The sequence below is a fragment of the Culex quinquefasciatus genome, chromosome 3, assembly GCF_015732765.1.
Source record: "Culex quinquefasciatus strain JHB chromosome 3, VPISU_Cqui_1.0_pri_paternal, whole genome shotgun sequence".
Taxonomy (NCBI): Eukaryota; Metazoa; Arthropoda; class Insecta; order Diptera; family Culicidae; genus Culex; species Culex quinquefasciatus.
The window spans coordinates 162,790,412-162,810,312 of NC_051863.1; the positions used below are offsets into that span (position 1 = coordinate 162,790,412).

The window sequence follows — 19,901 nt, forward strand, 5'->3', positions numbered from 1 at the left end:
TGAACTCAGAAAATCATGATTTTTGGTAAGGGTGTACAAAATCCAGCTATCAGCTTAATCCACAATCAGCTTCAAAATAGATTAACAAAAATTACAAAATACCGATTTTTTTTTCAAAAATACTCAAATTTTTATAATTTGAAATATGGGCATTAATCGAAGCTGCATTTTTGATACATTTTCAATTTATCAAAGTTTTTTTTTGCAAAATACTAAAATTTTCATAAAAATAACTTTTTTAAATACTCACATTTTTATAATTTGTAATGTGGGTATCAAAAGAAGTTGTTTGCATTTTCGTTTTATTTTCATAGAATACCAATCTTTTTAAATGCTTAAATTTTCTTAATTTGCAATATGGGTATGAAACGAAGCGATATTTTGAATGCATATTTGTTTTTTATTTTATTTTTTCGAAAAAGGCCGTATTTTTTTACGAAAATACTAAAATTTTCCAAATTTCGAATATGGGAACAAACAAAGCGAATTTTTTGACCCATTTAAAATACACAAATTATCACAAATTATCGTATCTATTCGAAAACACTAAATTTTTCATATGAACAATATGAGTACCAAACGAAGCGAAATTTTGAATGCATTTTCGCATAATTAGTGATTTTTTTTTGTAAAATACTCAAGCTTTTACAAAATACCGTATTTTTTTCAAAAATACTAAATTTTAATAATTTTCAATATCTGTAAAACGAAGCGACATTTTATATGATAAAAAATTTCAAAAAATGCCGCTATGAAAAATTTACTCAAATTTTGATAATTTTCAATATGGGTGCCAAATGAAGCTTTATTTTATATGCATTTTCGCTTCATCATATTTTTTTTGTAAAAAGTTGTATTTTGGTTGAAATACTCAAATTTTCATATGGGAACAAACGAAGGGAACTTTTTAACTCTATTAATTTTTTTTCAATTGATTTCGCTGAACACACAAATTTTCACAGATTACCGTATTTTTTTAGAAAAACTCTCAAATTTCCATAATTTGCAATATGGGTTTGATGCAAAGCGAATTTTGGTTTGTGAAATACTCAAATTTTCACAAAAATTGTGATATTTTAAAAATCCATATTTTTCATAACAATTTGAGAATTTTCAAAAAATACGGTATTTGTTAAAAAAAATATTTTACAAAAATAACTAATGAGAATAAAATGCATACCAAATTTCGCTTTGTTTGGACACATATTGCAGATTATCTAAATTTGAGTATTTTTGAAACACTGTTAAGATTTTAAAATGGCGTAGAGTAAAATTTTGGCTTTTTTTTAAAGAAGTTTACAAAAACTTCTTCATCATTCCGGTACGAGAATCGAACTCACGATTTCTGAATTGGAAATCCAGCACGCCGCTAGTCGAAACCCATCCCCTACCGGTCAGTATTCCCAGTGAGAAGAATTACTCTTTTAAGGGATCTGACTTCGCCAAGCCAGACAGGAATCGAACCCATCACCTTCCGCTTACAAGGCGAAACCTCACGGCCACGGCAGCTCGGCAAAAGTTTACAAAGAGTTAAACAAAAACTTAAAAACTATTCAATTTTGAAAAAATGAAAGTTTTTTAAATGTTATTAAATTTATTTATAAATCGCTTACATAAATATTTGAAAAGGGCACAACACCAAATTGTTACCATTTGATTTTTGGATCTGGATCTGGATTTTATGCGAAAAATATCTCCAATATCTGAGACACTTTTATTTATTTAATTTTCAACGCTAACGATAACGCGTAAATTATCGCGTCATCGCTAAAGTTCGCAATCGTTCAAACGTCATCGTCATCAACCTCCTTGACTCACAGGTTTGGTCTCTCTATCTCTCTCTTTCTCTCTCTTTCTCGTTCGCTCACGCACATCATATTTATTTCACTTCATAATCATCTCATCTCATCTGTATGGCAGTTGGTTTTGTCCGTTTCGCGAGTTTCTTTCTTTTTGTTTTACTATTTTCATGTTCTCTGTTGGCGGTGTTTATATTTGTTTTTTTATGCTGTAGGCTGTTGTTGTTGTATGTCTCCTGTTTCAATTGTTTTTCTTTTGCTGAGATCATGTTCGATTTTTCTTTTTATCTTTTTCGGTAAAGGGATTTAATGTTTCCGTCAAAAATGTTTATCGCGTTTCTCTAATGTTTTAATAATTATTTAGTGCACAAATTTCACGCACGATCGTCGCCGTTTCTCTGTAATTTATAAAATTACACAAGCTAAAAATCTCCCACATTTTATTAAAACCCCCTACAAAGCTTGACACTTTTTGCTAATTCGCATTTTTCGTCATCGAACCTTTCGAAGTTTGTAGATTTAGCCTAAAAAAAGTCGTGTAAGAGAGTGTGTGAGTGTGGTAAATTTTATACGCGCGTGTATTTGTTTGTGTGTGTGAGAGTTTAATATCATGCTACAATTGGCTAGCCGATTTCGAGAACTGAAATTCACGTGTGTGTGTTTTTTGTAACGCTTGTTGTCTATCAGTTTTAAGCTCTTATACCTGGGAAGGGTGAACTGATTTTACCTCTGTTTTAACCTAAATCGTCAACGTTCTTGATTGTGCGTTTCGCTCTTGCTCTCTCTTTTGTTTTTGATACTTTGAGAGAGTGAGAGCGTGTTTGTGGAAAGACTGTCTTCTCAGAATACTTAACAAACAAATAATTTGAAAAAAGAACTAAAATAGGAGGAAAAATGTTGCGTGTTTCACAATATTTAAAAAAAACATAAAATGTAAATCAAAAACTTTAGAAACGTGTAAAGCTTACGTGCTAGAAAAAACTGCGTCTGCTTCCAATAATGATTAACTTGATTTCTTAGCGATTAGGATGACTAAAAATTCTCCTCCCTCTCATCAACTTTACGAAAAAAATACATTTTTCCCACCCCACCCTCAAATCTTTTCGAAAGACTCTTTTTCTCTTCCCCCACTCCAACCCCGTTAGAAAACCCACCTCACGTTCCGATCGTAGTGCTGCCTGCTCCTGTCGGTCAACTCGTAGCCTGCCGGAGTCTAGCTGGGATTTCCTCCACCACCGCCGGGGTTGAAATTGTTTTGGTGGTTAGGCCCATTGCCGATGCGAGGGGTGGTGGTGGAGGGTGCTCGCTTCTAGGGCGACACGTACGGCGGGGGCCTCCGGTAGGACGGGGTCACCGGCGACTTGCCCCGGGACTCGCGCCCGCCCATGACGACGGCCGGCGGCGGCACGTACTCGTCGACGTCCTCGTTTTCACCTAGGGGAAGGACAAAATCAAATGAAGAAATTAGAATCCAATCTAAACAAATCAAAATATATATATTTTTGGCAATTCCGCTGTGAAACTGTCAACTTTTCCTGTTTTTCTGGAGAAACGAAACGGCCTTCTTTTCCCTACCAAAAAAAACTGAATGGAAAATTAATACCTTTCAATACCAGTGCTGAAAAGTTCTACTCTTCAGCATTGAAATGGGTGCTGAAAAGTTGAACTTTTCAACACTTGTATCGAAAAGTAACACTTTTCAATATGTTTTTGTTTTGAATGGTGAATGGACTAAACACATGAATGTTTGACATAAATTTCCATTCAAGAAGCGTTTTTCGGAATAGCAAAAAATTTTGTACGCAATTCGTTGCAAAATTTGATTTTTTTCAGCACTCGTATTTATCCAACTCGGTAAACCTCGTTAGATAAATCTGGAGTTTTTTTTTTGAAAAGGTTCAATAAACCAAATTTTGAATTTTTGCTTTTTGGGTGTTTTTAAACATCCCTGACTCAAGGCGGTTAAATGTAAAACTCGTGCTGCAAAAATCTTCGTTTTGCAACTTGTTGCATAAACTACTATTTTACAGTTATTTGGAAAGCTTTGAGAAAAGCTAAAAATCATTCCAGAATCTTTATTATTTATTGTGAAATTCTCTAGAAAACCTTTTAATTACTGCGAGGAAACTGGAGTTTTACGAGAATGCGAGACATTTTTTTTAATATATTTTTAGGATCTCGAGTTTTAATGTCTCGTTGACCAAAATGTCCGACTGTTCCGACTTTTTCTTAGAAAATCTATAAAATCAATTCAGTTTCAGCACTTTAAAGAATATGCATTTACAGATAATGATGAATTTTGCATAATAAGACTGTCAAGCATCTCTGGGCCTTGTTTCAGAAGGTTTGCTAATTGAAATGCATATTCTTTAAAATGCTGAAATTGAATTGATTTTATAGATTTTATTAGAAAATGTCGGAAATAACATTTTGAAATGGCTGTATTTCGTAAACTACATCAGCAAACCTTCTGTAACTTGACCCAGAGATACTTGACAGTCATATGAAGCAAACTCCATCATTATATTGATATGCAGATTCTTTGAAATGCTTAAATTGTATAGATTGTTTTGATTTTCTTATTGAAAATCGGATGAAATATCTTAAAAGGCTGTATCGCGGAAACTACATCAGCGAATGTTTTATAGACACCAACATCTCGGAATGCATAATTTTTGCCATCTGTAAGGTGAGGATGGAAAATAAGAAGCTGCATTTTTCTGGTGTCATCTAGTATCCTTGGAAACGAACTTGATTTTCAATAAATGTGAATTGAAGATTTTGTTTTAACTTTCATTTTTTAAAGGGTTAAAATGAATGAAAATAAACATTTTTGTGTATGTTTCTATTGTGAAATTGTCTCAGGAACACGAATATGATAAAATTATTGCCAGAAAATGGGATCTAAGGGGGCCCCGAGCAAAAATTTACAAACAAAAAAATCACTAAAAGTAAAAGTGTCTATGGGTAATTCTCCGCCAACTCACACAGCAGTTGCCCCGACCCCTCTTCGATTTGCGTGAAACTTTGTCCTAAGGGGTAACTTTTGTCCCTGATTACGAATCCGAGGTCCGTTTTTTGATATCTCGTGACGGAGGGGCGGTACGACCCCTTCCATTTTTGAACATGCGAAAAAAGAGGTGTTTTTCAATAATTTGCAGCCTAAAACGGTGTTGAGATAGAAATTTGGTGTCAAAGAGACTTTTATGTAAAATTAGACGCCCGATTTGATGGCATACTCAGAATTCCGAAAAAACGTATTTTTCATCGAAAAAAAGACTAAAAAAGTTTTAAAAATTCTCCCATTTTCCGTTACTCGACTGTAAAAAATTTTGAAACATGTCATTTTATGGGAAATTTAATGTACTTTTCGAATCTACATTGACCCAGAAGGGTCATTTTTTCATTTAGAACAAAATTTTTCATTTTAAAATTTCGTGTTTTTTTTAACTTTGCAGGGTTATTTTTTAGAGTGTAACAATGTTCTACAAAGTTGTAGAGCAGACAATTACAAAAATTTTGATATATAGACATAAGGGGTTTGCTTATAAGCATCACGAGTTATCGTGATTTTACGAAAAAAAGTTTTGAAAAAGTTGGTCGTCATCGATCATGGCCGTTCATGGTCACCCGCGACAGACACGGACGACGAAACAAAGAGAAACGCAAAAAGTAACTTTTTCAAAACTTTTTTTCGTAAAATCGCGATAACTCGTGATGTTTATAAGGAAACTCATTATGTCTATATATCAAAATTTTTGTAATTGTCTGCTCTACAACTTTGTAGAACATTGTTACACTCTAAAAAATAACCCTGCAAAGTCAGAAAAAACACAAAATTTTAAAATGAAAAAAATTGTTCTAAATGAAAAAATGACCCTTCTGGGTCAATGTAGATTCGAAAAGTACATTAAATTTCCCATAAAATGACATGTTTCAATTTTTTTTTACAGTCGAGTAACGGAAAATAGGAGAATTTTTAAAACTTTTTTAGCGTTTTTTTCGATGAAAAATACGTTTTTTCGGAATTCTGAGTATGCCATAAAATCGGGCGTTTACTTTTACATAAAAGACCCTTTGACACCAAATTTCTATCTCATCACCGTTTCAGGCTGCAAATTATTGAAAACACCTCTTTTTTCGCATGTTCAAAAATGGAAGGGGTCGTACCGCCCCTCCGTCACGAGATATCAAAAAACGGACCTCGGATTCGTGATCAGGGACAAAAGTTACCCCTAAGGATAAAGTTTCACGCAAATCGAAAAGGGGTCGGGGCAACTTTTCCCGATTTCGTGTGAGTTGGTAGAGAATTACCCATTTGAGTTTTCACACAAAAATCTGATAACGCAAAATAACCATTTTTGAAAAATCTTATTTTTGGATATATTAAAATGGCATCTTTTGAGCTATGGCACTAGATGGTCCAAATTAATTGCATTTTTTTCAAAAAGTAAAGAAAAATGATTTGGAAAAAAGTCGAAAACAATATATTGACTTTATTTTTGATTTGATTTGATGTGATAACCAACAGGGCCCACGGATGACCTACGTAGCGGTTGCCTAGAATTACAGTCATCCCACATATTCGGAACACCCACAAATTCGGAACACTTTCGAGATAATTTGTCAATAGCATGCCAAATGCAGCTTTTCCGTCCACCCTGCCATTTTTAGGACCTTTATTTGGACATTCTCTTGCTATTTCATTAGTAAAAGTAGTACTTTTTAGACAAATACTTCATTTCCAGACAATATTATCCAGAGCAGAAAAACACTGCCTCCAAATTACCTGTTTCATAATTGTGGGATGTTATTGTGCCTCCCACATTTGTGGAACACCTGAATTTAACTGATATTTCCACAAAAAAGTCATCAGACCATGTATAAAACATCACTAAGCATTAGGGTGCCCAGAATATGGGACTTTTTTCAAAACCTCGCTCCACAAGCTGAATATTGTTCCTTGACCTATTTTAGGACTCTGGGCCAAATATGAGCAAAATCGGTCATCATTTACCCATTGATACTCGGAGGTGAAGTTTGTATGGGAAAAATCGAAAAAAATGTATGGAAAACACAAGTTTCTTACGGTTTGGTCTGTATGGTGCGCTATTTCCATCCAAATATTCCCAAAAGTGAGATTCTTGTTGAAAATTTAATGCTCTACAACTTTGTAGAACATACCAAAGCTGTAAAACTCGATCCTGAAAAGTTATTAGCGATTAAAAAAAGTCATTTTTGTATGAAAAACATGTTTTTCATTAACTTTAGGCTCGGGTATCAATGGGTTAATCTCATCCAATTTCGCTCAAAATTTACACAGATGCTTAAAATAACCCAAAAAACCGTTTTCCGCTTGTGGAGCAGGGGGTCATTTTTTCTGGGCACCCTACTAAGCATGTGTGTGAAGTCATTATTTTGTTAAAAATCTGTATTCCTGGAGAGAACCAAGGTTTGTTTACATCCGTAAGAAAAAAGTGTTCCGAATTTGTGGTTTTAATGGGTCAATGTTTTTCTTTCAAAGATGATATAAAACGTAAAAAACTACAGCCGGTCTATACATCAATCGAAAGAGCTCAAGAAAAGCTTCCACATGAAGGAAAAAGCAAATCATTATGTTCGACTATCGATTTTCTATGATTTTTCAACCATCGGCCGATCTGTAAACCGTTCCGAATATGTGGGATGACTGTACAGTGGCTCAGACTTCAAATTACTGCATCTTCAAATTACTGCCATATGAAGGGCCAAAAGGGGATGGTTGGACGCGAACAAGCAAAATCACTCACGGTGTCCTCAGGGGAAGAGAATCTCCTTCCGACAGTAACCTCCAATATTTCCTTTATTTTTCAATATAAAATCAAATTTGCAATCGGAAAGAACTTTTCATAAAATTAGATACCGAGCACCATTTCCGAGTTATATCTTCTAAAAATACTTATTGTGTTGATAATGTGTTTCAACTTATCGTGACCAAATCTGAAAATATTGGTTTTGAAAAGATTTCTTATAAATTTCCTTCGAAGAAGTTGAAGATTGCAATAATGATTGCTGATATACAGCCTCCGAAAGAAAATCACACACAGAAAAAAAACAAGATTTTCTCTATATCACAGAAATAGCGTTGAGTTTGTGACGATAACTTAGCGAATATGCGTGAGATTTGCAATGTCAAAAAATGCAATGCGTCATATCCATACAAATCTTTAAAAAAATACAGTAGGTTTGAGTGAAAAAGGGAAAAAAAATATGAAAATAATCAAAAAAAATTAAAAAAAAAATGTTTCGAATGATGAGATGAGCAACTTTCTTTTTTTTAACACAAAACCTCGTTTTCTTCAAATCTATTTGTTCAATTGTTTGAAAATGCTTCGAAGTTTTGTTGATAGTTAATTTTATTTTGTTTCATAGCATTTTGCATTTGGTAATTTTTACGGGCTTTCGAAAACAGGTCTTATTTATTTTCTGAATATTGGCCCATTTTTGTTTACATTTAGCACTCTAACTTTGCTTTTGCTTAACCAAATTTGATGAGATTTAGGGAGATGAGTGTATATTCTACACAGGGTTACCAGGTGAAAAACCTGGCAGTATCTTATAAAAATCTGGCAGACGAAAATCTAACAAATTTGAATGGTGAAGGAGAGAGAGGATATATATCAACCCGGGCAGACGGTAATAACAAAATTCATGCCCTTTCAATAACAAATTCTGTTAAAATAACAAAAAGTGTTATGGAATCTTCCTGAAAATCCATTTCTGCATAATGGTTTAATAACGGTTTATGTTATCATAACAAAATTTGTTATTGGTTTGATATTGGTTGAAAGCCAAAACAACTTTGGAATAACATTTTTTGTTATGGATGAATAACTCCAACTTCTATTGGGATGATCGGATTAGTTGTTAAAATAACAAAAATTAATAACAAAGATTTGTTCGAAGAATAACTAAAAATGTTATTAGTCTGTTATTACAATAACATTCCAATAACAAAAAAATCATAACGACGAATAACAAATTTTGTTATAAATAACGTAAAATGTTATTGGCCTAGTATTTTCAAATATCAAAAAATGTTATTCCCAAGTTATTTCCGTCTGCTCGGGATTCAAAAGTTTGTAGAGTTCAGATTGTTCAACTGATTTTATGGCTTCAAAAATATTGAATTTGCATTTTATTCAAGAAATACACATTCTATTTTCAATTAAATTCGTTCATTTTAATCAAAAAAATGTCCAAAATAAGCATAAAGTGAAAAATCTGGCAAAATCTATCAATATCTGGCACAGAGATTCTCAGATTTATCTAGCAACCTGGTAACCCTGATTCTACATGAACAGCTGCAACTTCAAGCACCGTGAAAAATTGTGCCAGTTCAAAGTTTTGGTGCTCTGTATATGACCATGACCATAGACGAAAGAGGGTTAAAGTTTGCTGAAAGCAAATACATACGTTGGTTCGAAATAGCTTGTTTTTACCAAAATCTGTTTGTTCCTTTGCAAGAAAACATCTGTTAATGATGGAAAGTAAATGTTGTTGTCGTCAATAATTGATACCAAATAAAACTGGGCTCCGAACATGTTTTCTTGAACCAGTCAGTGTCAGATCATCGGACAGCGTGCAACGATGAAATTTTTCACTCTTCTATTTTTGGTGGTAGCCATCACCACGACGGTCAGTGCGATGGAACATTTTCGTCCCGGTAATCGTAGATACGATCGCAGAAGCCACACTAGGGACACTACCGGCGGCGATTCTAACGGCGAGATAACGGATACGGTTGTGCCGATCGTACCAGGTCCACGTGATAGACGCTTGCTTCTTTGATAAATTTCAAGGGTTTGAATAGATCGTCGCTGTCGTGCTAACTTACCGCACGTGCATTTTGGGTTAAATTGAGCTAAGAACGCCATTTTGTGCAGTCTCACCTTTTGACTTTCATTTCAATCTTGAGATATTAAATAAAACTGAAAAAACTCCGTGCATTTTTGTCACTTTTCATATGAAAGAAGTTTCAATCTTGACACAGCCTAAAAATTGATGTGACGCGAAAACTGGCCAAAGGGGTTTCAGGTCAGAACGCGTTTGACACTCGTACAAGTCTGACTACCGTAAACATTTGTAATTATAACTCGGGACTTCGGCAACCAAATTCAACCAAACTTCGGGATCATGCACAGAATGGTCAACCAGACAAAACGTGTTTGTTATTGTTTACGTTGCGTGCTTTGTTCTTGAACATACATTGAAACGCGATTTTCTCGAAACGTTTGTTTGACATTTAAAAACGTTTGTAACTCACCCTCATTGTTGGTGCTGCTGTAGGACGGCGGCAGCAGCGGCGGCTTCTCGTCCTTGAGTATCACGGGCGACTTGTTGCCGATTTCCGGCTTCTCGTCCAGCTCGTCCTGGAATATCACCGGGATGCCCTTGGTGCGGAACGATTTGCGCTCCTCGTCGGTGCCTAGAATGGGAACAACGGCGGAAGTAGGACCAGCGGACGTTGCGAGGGGTTGGAAGTTGATATATTCTTCGATTATTGGACAATGAATTAGACCTTTCACCAATTGAGGGGGGATGGGGGGGTGTTAGTATGATGGGCTTGGGATTCCGGCGTACTTACCGAGTTCCATCTTGCCGGTCAGCCGTCGCCGGTAGAGGATGCACGCGATGATGGACGCGATCAGGAGCATGGCCAGGATGATGACCGCGGGTAGGACGAACGTGAGCAGGTAGTCGTCCTTGGCGATTGGCGGCGGGGCAGCCTTTTCGGGCTCGTTGGTCGCGTGGATTGGCGTGTCGTAACCCTGGCAGGTTCCCACCGGAATGAGCGACACGTTTAGCAGGCCAAACTCTTGGCCTAGGATTTCCCGCACCTTGGCACGGATCGTACCATCAGGGTAGAGCAGAATGTTGCGCAGCGTTTCAATCTCCTCGTCCGGACAACGCTGATGTTGCCGATACAGGGTCGTGTTGAAGAACGTTACCTGGACATTGCCGGTGTGGTGGATCGTTCGCACGTTTCTAATCTGGATAAAGTTGGTGTTGGCATCTCCAAACACTTGCGCGAGTCGTTCGATGAAGCGACGCTGGGCGCTGGCGATGCTGAACTGCTCCTGGGGCGTTTCCAAGGTCAGCTCGAACAGTACGCTGTAGTCACGCTTGATGTGGGCCTGGTGGACAACCACGACAAGGGCGTCCGTGGCGGTGAGACCTTCGCGATCTTCGGCCATCTAGAGGAGGGAAAACGGCTCTTAGGACAAAGTTCTTTGTCAAAAACTAAATTAACTACTCACCAACAGGTACTCCTTCTGTCCCATATCCGCCGTCCGCGGCACGCCGAAAAACTCGTGGTTCTTCGCGTCAAACTGCAACCAGTGGAACTGCTCCAACGGATTTCGCTCCGTCGTCAGCAACTTCAGCTTCAAATCATTGCCGTCCTCCGGATCGTAGAAGGTGTCCGCCGGAACCTTGTACACGAGCAGGTGTCCCACGGTGGCGTTGACCCGATCGACCTGGTTGCGCGTGGTCGGCGCAAAGTTCTTCGTCGCGATAGTCTGCGTGGGCTTCACCTTTGGGATCGTAGGCTTCAGACACTGGCCAATCTGGGCACCCTGGACGGACTTGACCAGGATTTCGTCCTGGTACACATCGTTGAGCGCTTTCTCGGTCAGTTTCGCCACCAGTTTGTCCAATTCCTCCTCCGGGCAGCGATCCTTCGGCAGGGTTTCGTTGGTAAAGACAAACGTCGCCAAGTTCGGATCCTGGATGCTGTTGCGCACCTCACGGACGACCACGTGCGACAGCGTGGAATCTCCCAGCACTTCGGCGATTCCACGAATCACCTTGATCTGCCAGTCCACGTTGCGGGGGAACTTGCGCTGAAGTCGGAGTGCCAAGCTGATCTCGTGGTTCACACTTCGGTGGGACTTGTGCTGCTGCACGGAGATATCAACGGTCTCGTTGACCGACTGCTCGCCGGAATCGGTAGCCCTCAGAATGTAGTGCCACTTGGACACGTCCTTCTCCAGCGGCAGCCCGTAAATCTCCCGACCCTCAACGTTGAACTGCAACCACGAGTTGGTCTTGAGCGGATATCCGTGCGAGTCGAACATCTCCAACCTCAAGTTGTTGCCATCTTCAGTGTCCAAGAACGTGTCCAACGCAACGGGCAAGTTGAACACCTTTCCGGCGATGATTGCCTGCTTGGGGATGCGGTTCTTGATGATCGGGAACAGGTTCGACGGTTCGTCCAGCTCCGTCGTGGAAGGTTGCGTTGATGTGGAAGTGGTCGGAGCGGGAGTTGTGGTCGTGGGGGCGGGCGTGGTGGTCGTTGTGGTTGTGGTCGTTGTCGTCGTGCTGGTTGAGGACGGAGTTGTGGCTTCCGTTGTGGGAACCGTGGTTGGGACGGTTGTGGGAGCTGGACTCGAGGGCGTGGCTTCCGTCGTTGAGGGCTAAGAGAGTGAAAAAATTGTGGTTATAAAATGATTGATTTTTCCTATACTATTTAAGAACTTTTTTTTCGTTTTTTTTTTTCAAAAAGCAATCATTGGTTTGTAAATTCAAGACTCTAAATTATTTGGGAAACTTTCTCTGAAGTTATATATAGATCAAAAATCGAATAGAATGGCATGATTGGTCAAAAAAAGTTTCAGTATTGATTTTTTTAAAAAATTTATCTATGTTTTTGCTTTTTCGATTGGGGACTATCCATAAACCACGTGGACACTTTTTTGGGAATCTTTTACCCCCCCCCCCCTTCGTGGACAATTGTCCATACAAAAAAAACTTTTTTGTATGGATCGTGGACAATCGCCATACCCCCCCCCCCAAGTGTCCACGTGGTTTATGGACGGTCCCTTGAGAAACTTACAGATTTTTAGAAAATTCTAAGATTTTTAAGACAATTTTAGAGATTTTAGAGAAATTTGAAAAACTTTGAGTGAATTTTCTAAAATTTCCAAAATTTCAGAAAATTTCAAAAATTTTCATTGTTCGGTAATTTTAAGATTTTTAAAAAAATTTAGGGCTTTTTTGGTTATTTTAGAGAATTTTTGGGATTTTTTGGTTATTTTAGAGAATTTTTCAGAAATTCAGATAACCATTAAGAATTTTAAGACAATTTTTATAAAATTTCAGAAAATTTTAAGATAATTTTATAGAATTTTAGAAATTTTATAATAAATGAGAATTTAAGAGAATTTCATAAAATTATAGAAAACTTAAGGGAGTTTCACAAATGTTAAGAAAGTGTTAGATAATTTAAGAGAGTTTCAGTGAATTTCAGAGGATTCACTTAATTCAGGAAATTTTAGAGGATGTTAATAGAATTCAAAAGAATTTCAGAGAATTTTAAAGAACTTAAAGAGAATGTTAGAGGATTTCAGAAAATTTTGAAGAATTTTAGAGAATTTCAGAAATTATAGATAATTTTAAATCTAAGAGAATTGAAGGAATTTCAAAAAAAATTGTAGAAAATTTAAAATAGAATTTAGAGAATTTAAGAGAATTTTGAAGTATTTAAGAAAATTTAAGAAAATTTAAAAGAATTTCAAAAAATAGAGAATATTTGTGAATTTTAGGGATTTTTAAACTATTTAAGATAATTTTAGGAAATTTCAAAAACTTTTAGAAAATTTTAGAGAATGTTTAAGAATTTAAAAAAGTTTCAGAAAACGTTAGAAAGTTTTTTTGATAATTTTAGAGAACTTCAGTGAATTTCAGAGAATTTTTAAATGAAGTCGAGAAATTTTAAAGAATTTAAAGAGAATTGAAAAGAATTTTAGAAAAATTTCAAGTACTTTAAGAAAATTTTAGAGGATTTCAGAATATTATGGAGAATTTACAAAAAAAAACAATAAGTATTTTCGAGAATTTTAGTGAATTTCAGAGAAACTTAGAATTTTTTTAAAGAGATAATTTCAGGGAATTTTAAAATATTCAAGATATTTTAAAGGAATTCAGTTTTTTTATTGATAATTTTAAGAAAATTTTTGAGAATTTAAGAAAGTTTCAGGAAATTTTAGAAAGTTTTAGATAATTTTAGAAATTTGTTGATAAATTAAGAGAATATTAGTGAATTTCTGAGAATTTTTAAGTGAATTCGTGAAATTCTAGAGAATTTCAAAGAATTTTAAGAGAATTCGAAAGAATTTTTGAGAATTAAAAAAAACTTTGAGATTTTTTTTGAAAATTTAGGAAATTTTCAAAAAAAAAAATTAGAGAATTAAAGAGAATTTGAAAAAAGAAAATTTTTTCGAGAATTTTAATGAATTTCCGAGAAATTTAGATAAAAAAAATTTTTTTAGAGAATTTAAGGGAATTTAACAGTATTTAAGATAATTTTAGGCAATTTCAGAAACTGTAAGAAAATTTAAGAGAATTTTAGAGAGTTTAAGAAATATTCAGAAAACTTAAGAAAGTTTAAAATAATTTTAGAATTTTTTTGATAATTTTAGAGAATTTTAGTTAATTTTAGAGAATTTTTAAGTGAACCCCGGATATTTTAGTGAATTATGAACAATTTTAAGGTGAAGCCGTTGATCATTTTCAAAGAAAATTTATCATCACTTTAAAATATTCTGTATAAAATTCAATTTAACGAATTTCAGCACCAAAAGGAATCAGCGTGTGCCGGTTGTTGCCTTCTTGAATCCACTGAAGGAATTTTTGATCTAAATCAATTGTGCTTCAAAATTTATATAATTTTGTGGCACAGTCATTGACGTCCTAGTTGGCAACCATTGATTAATGACGATTTCCATAACTTTACAAGGAATGGGATAATCGTTACCAAAAGGAATCAGCATGTGTAGGGCACTATTCTAAACGACTCAGATTTCAGAAAATTTCAGAAAATTTTGGAATATTTAAGAAAATAAAAAAATAGATAATTTTGGGACCATCCACAATCTACGTGGGCACTATTTTGAAAATCTCAACCCCTCCTCCCCTCGTGGACAATTGTTCATTAAAAAAAAAAACTTTTTTGTATGGAGCGTGGACAATCGTCCCCCCTGAAGTGTCCACGTGGTTTATGGATGATCCCTTTAGAAAATTCTGGATAATTTTAGTGAATTTAAGAGAAATTTTAAAAAAATTAAAATAAATTAAAAAAATAGAAATTTTTTGAAGAATTTCAGAAAATTTTGATTTTTTTTAGAATTTTAAGGGAATTTAAACAATATCATAGAATTTTAACGCAATTAAAGAGAATTTTTAAGATAATTGTCGAGAATTTTAGTGAATTTCAAAGAATTTTAGAGAACTTTAGATAACTTTAGAGAATTAAAGATTTTCAGAGTATTTAGGAAAATTTTAAGGAATTTTAGAGAATCAAAGAATTTTAGATAACTCTTAATGAATTTTGATGAATTTCAATAAATTTTGATGAACTTCAATGCATTTTAATGAATTTTAATGAATTTTAGAATCATAGAACTTTAGAATTTCAGAAATTCCGTAGAGTCAAATATAAAAAATCTCCTCAGCGATTTTTTCCGAAGATTTTTTTTAATAATAAATTTTATTAAGAAGAATTGATATTCAAGCCGAAAGCAAACCCTGTTGCTTTCTCTAGGTAGAAAAGCAAATTGAAAAAGCCTAAAATCTGAAAGCCATATCAGAATAACGTAAAAATGTGTTGCATAAGAGCATTCGTGGTCTGGACCTTGATCTAGAGAATAAATTGTGGGGGAGGGTTTTAGCCTCAAAAAATGAATCGGAAAATCACTATTACTTTTTTTTCCAAAATTTGGCTTTTTGTAACCAGGGCTTAGCAAGCAAACTGGCCAGTGTGGCCAGTTTTGTTGACTAAATTTTGAAAAATAAAAAATCAAACAAAATGCACAAACCTCCGTGACGACCGGTGGCACCACATTGCCGGACTGGGCCGGCACGGTCGCCGCCGTCGTCGGTTCCTCGTCCAGCTCATCGTCGTACTCGTCGTCGTAGTTTTCGTAGTCTTCCTTCTCCTGCTTCGGCGGGTTCACCATCGGCGAGCTACTTACGGTTGGCGGTATGGTGGTGACCTGAATGAACCAATTCAAATTTTGAATTTGAATGAAAAATGGAAAATATTAGTATCAAGTGTTGGATTGAACTTGGAAAATAAAAATTTCGAAATTATATTGCGCATAAAAAATAAAAAGCCCGAAAAAGCGGAATTTAGTTGTTGTTTTTGGTAATTAAAATGAAACTAAGTGAAATGATAAATATGTACTGAAAAAGAAGGGACTCCAGAAGCGTTAAACCAAAATGAAGTGTTTTACGATATTTACACAAACCAGGGTTGTTAGTTTGGCGTATTTTGTACAGTAAAAAAAAGTAAGGGAAATAAAAACTTTTTACAAAAGAGGGCAAAAATAAACCAAAAAGTGGCAGCATTTTTGTTGTTGTTTTCAAACTTAATTTGGTGCATTTAAACTTTCATTTCCGCAAAAAGCTTGTCAAAAACTCGGCAGTTTGCTAGAGCGGCTAAAAACTGTCAAAAGCGTACTGTTGTTTTGTTTTGTTTAGCCTAACAGCTCGATTTGTTTTTTTTTCTGGTGGTGTTTGATCAAACAAAATAAAACTGGTGTCTAACAAGTCGCTACCTTCGGTTCTGTGGTAGTAGTGGTAGCAGTGTTGCTAGTTTCAAACACACTAACACTGCTGCTGCTGTCGGCGGCACTGTTTGAGGTGGTAGTTTCCACAAACGCCACACGTGGCGCCACCGTTTCCGGTTCGAGCGGTATCTCTGACTCTGTGACTGTTTCTTCGGTTGTTGTTGTTGATGGTGTTGTTGTTGTTGGGGGTGGCAATGTTGTTGTTGTTGTTGTTGTCGTGGTTGTGCTACTCGTAGTAGGCGTCGTGACGACCGCCGTTGTCGGCTCCGTCTCCATGACAACCGTGGTTGGCATCACCGTGCTGGTGGGAACGGCGGCGGCCACTGGAGCCACCGAGTTGGGCAGTTCCGTGATTATGACCGTGTCTCCGTACTCTTCGTCTTCGTCGGCTTCCTCTTCTTCGTCCTCCTCCTGGAGCACCTCGTTTCGGGCGATTTCTTCGCCAAACAGCCGCACAGTGGAGGTTGTCGTGGCAACGTGATGGCGGCCATCTTCCGGCTGGATGCCGGCGATCGAAATGGAAGGCATGGCACTGCTGCTCGGCGACGCTGGCAACACTGGCTGATCTTCGTCGTTGGGCGTTGTCTGTTTGTGTACACACAGAAGAGTTCGAAGGTTGGGGGGTAACAAGCGGAGCGGTTTCGTAGGGGGTAGTTTTTTTTTGAGGTTATGGTTTGTTTTTGTTTTTGTTTGAGGTTAGTTTTGTTGATCAGGCCGCGATCGCGATGTTGGTTGTTGTTAACGGTTCGGTTTCGGGACGATCGGGGTTCGACGGGGAAGGTAGATAGAAGTAGTAACAGGGGGGAATTGTTATTGAAACGTTGCTTTCGAGGGGAATATTTGGGTAGCAATACTTTTGAGTAATTGAGTTCATAGATATGTGGGAATACTTTAAGTTTATAAAATACAGCTTTGAGGTGTTTCTTGTATAGTACAGTACTCGACATACGGGGTGGGGTGGAGCAGAACAAGGTGGAAGGTGCACTTTTCATACAATAAATACTGTGTTTGAGTGAAGTTTGGGTGACAATTCAGGTGTAATTCGGTGTTCAGTCTTCGAGCAGAAGCGTGCTTATTGAAAATATAAAGAAAATGTAAACAAATGCATAACAATAATACATGCGACATGCCTGTTTTGAATGTGTCAGATACTGTTTTCGTGTCTGCTTTGTGCGGACGTTCGTATGTCATGCGCGTAACAATGTTTTTAGTTGTTTTAGTTGATTTTTCGGCTGAAAATCAACAAATGCTCAAAAAGAGCGCAGGTGCGTGCAAAAAAAGGAAAAAATCATGCAAAAAACTTAAAATTTTAAAGCGTGCAGATGATCGTAGGAACAAAAACTCAAAATTGTGCTTTTTTCCTTATTTAATAAAATAAAAACTAAAACTATACAAGGAAAGCTAATTTCGAAAAGCTCACAGCGAAAAAAAAGAGTGGGGGACCTTTTGGTGCGAATTGAGTGCGAATTTTGTTGACTGGGAAAAGCTTTTTTTGCAGATAAGGTAAGCCTGTACGATTGATAAGGCGGCTGCAGAGAACATGATTATTTCAGGACATGTTTTTATTGGGGAACTTTGGTTGTAACACAGACTGGAAAAATGCAAAGCGATTTAAGGTGTGGGTTTGCTTTGGAGGTGCAGAGGAATATAATTTTAGATTTCTGAAAATATTCTGGGACAACAATTTCATTAGGGTTGTTGAAATTAAAAAAAAAAGTAGAATTCCTTCAGTAGAACATGTGTACAACGAATTACAGTATTTAAAAATATGTTGTCAGTCTTTTAAACAGGAATTTAATTAAAAAAAAAATACTGAGAAAATATCGCGCTTTACATTCATCCTATTTGCCACCGGCAATTGCATTTACGTAATCGGGTCACCGATTCAATTAGTTTTGTGTGATTTTCTTTTCATTCTACAATTTTTCCCCGAAATCGATTCACCACTTATGTAAATAAACCCCCTTTCCCCCTTAGGGGTGCACGTATTTGCCAATGATTTTAATTACGAATTGAGTTGGAAAAATATCGCTGAAAAAAAACGTGAGTGCACAAGTGATTAAATGTGCAGGAACACACCATTCAAACGTTTTTTTTGCTCAATATAAAAATAATGCAAAAGTGTAAACACCTATTAGGCAAAAAAAAATTCTCCCCATTCAATCGAAGCCATTTAATTGAATATTGAATGGGCTGACGGGAGTAGCTTTTTTCCCTGCCCCAGTGTATCATGTGCCATTTGCTGGTTGCCTTTTTCTATCGACACCAACTATAGACGGGGGAAGAAAAAGAGGGAGAGCTAGTGGTGATTTATTCTATATCATTGAATCGGCTAATGCACTCCACAAATGGAAACTTGCCTTGCTGGGAGCTTTCATTGTTCAAAATAGAGCTTGACAGGTTGCTTTCGCATTCAATAATTAGACTGTTATGGTGAAATTTAATGTTGTTGATGGCTTTTCAAAATTCAAAATTAAATTTAAATTGAAATTCCACCCAAAATAATCAAAACAACCAAAACAAACCCAGGCTTGTCACGCGTCTCTGTCATATTAAGCTCAAATGAGACGAAGCTGGAAAGGGAGGGTGGAGCTTATGAATAATTTGATTTATGTCATATACACGGTCATACTTTTTCCTTCACCTCTTCCCCCCATCCCAGATGAAAGGGCGGCCAAATAACGCATTTTGAAAGCATTAGGACGAGTGTATCAAAAACTCACATTCGCAAACAGAGCGCACGCCATTCCAGATAATAACGTGCCGCTCTACCTCGTTGGCTGGAGCACGAAATAATGGCTCTTAAATGGTCGTTTTCGCGAATAAAAGAAGCTTCTATTTAACTGCTCAACGAAAGTTGAATGCTGCACGGAAGATTCACCCAAAAGCTTCATGAAAAGCATGACTGAAAGCTCATGCGATTGAAGGATCGACTTCATTGCTATTTGAAAGCTCAATTAAGCTCAACCAAAAGCTTTGTCAGAAGATAAATAAGAAAAACTTTTAATCGTGGCCTAAAAAAACTATCTTTGTACTTCTATAAATCTTATTGTAAAAAGCAAAATTGAAAAGTTTATCTGCTGAAAACTTAACAAAAATGTTAGATGCATTTGAGTTCACTTAAATTAATAAAAATAACACTATTTTCCCAACTGAACTGAGTTGATTGATACAGTCATGCCTCGGTTTAGCACCGCATATGGGGGATGCAAAACCGAGGCGTGCATAACCGAGGCACAGAGCTTATGGGATTTTGGCTATATGGGAGACATTGGCTTTAATCGTACGAAAAATCATGCAAACATCAAAAAATTATAGTGTTTTGAAATCGGGAGGATGTCAGCTATCCATTAAAATTATTATTTCATGAAAATTTTCACAAAAATACGTATTTTTCCTGTATTTCGAAAATGCATTTTTTTTTCTCTAAAGAAACCAAAAATATATTGTTATTGCAACATGGGTATCAAATGATCAGGTTTTTTTTCATACA

The 19,901-nt window shown here is 36.3% G+C and overlaps 1 protein-coding gene across 1 annotated transcript in view; it reads right to left on the minus strand.

Moving 5' to 3' along the window:
* Nucleotides 1-2,053: 2,053 nt before the first annotated feature.
* Nucleotides 2,054-19,901, minus strand: part of LOC6053153 — a 174,213-nt gene continuing 156,365 nt past the window's right edge. Inside the window, exons 8-13 of the mRNA XM_038261324.1 lie at nucleotides 16,397-16,993; nucleotides 15,656-15,832; nucleotides 11,099-12,256; nucleotides 10,426-11,035; nucleotides 10,105-10,266; nucleotides 2,054-3,233 (exon numbers count right to left, since the gene is read on the minus strand). Coding sequence (XP_038117252.1) covers nucleotides 3,109-3,233; nucleotides 10,105-10,266; nucleotides 10,426-11,035; nucleotides 11,099-12,256; nucleotides 15,656-15,832; nucleotides 16,397-16,993 — 2,829 coding nt within the window. The 3' untranslated portion in view covers nucleotides 2,054-3,108. The remainder of the gene's footprint in view (nucleotides 3,234-10,104; nucleotides 10,267-10,425; nucleotides 11,036-11,098; nucleotides 12,257-15,655; nucleotides 15,833-16,396; nucleotides 16,994-19,901) is intronic.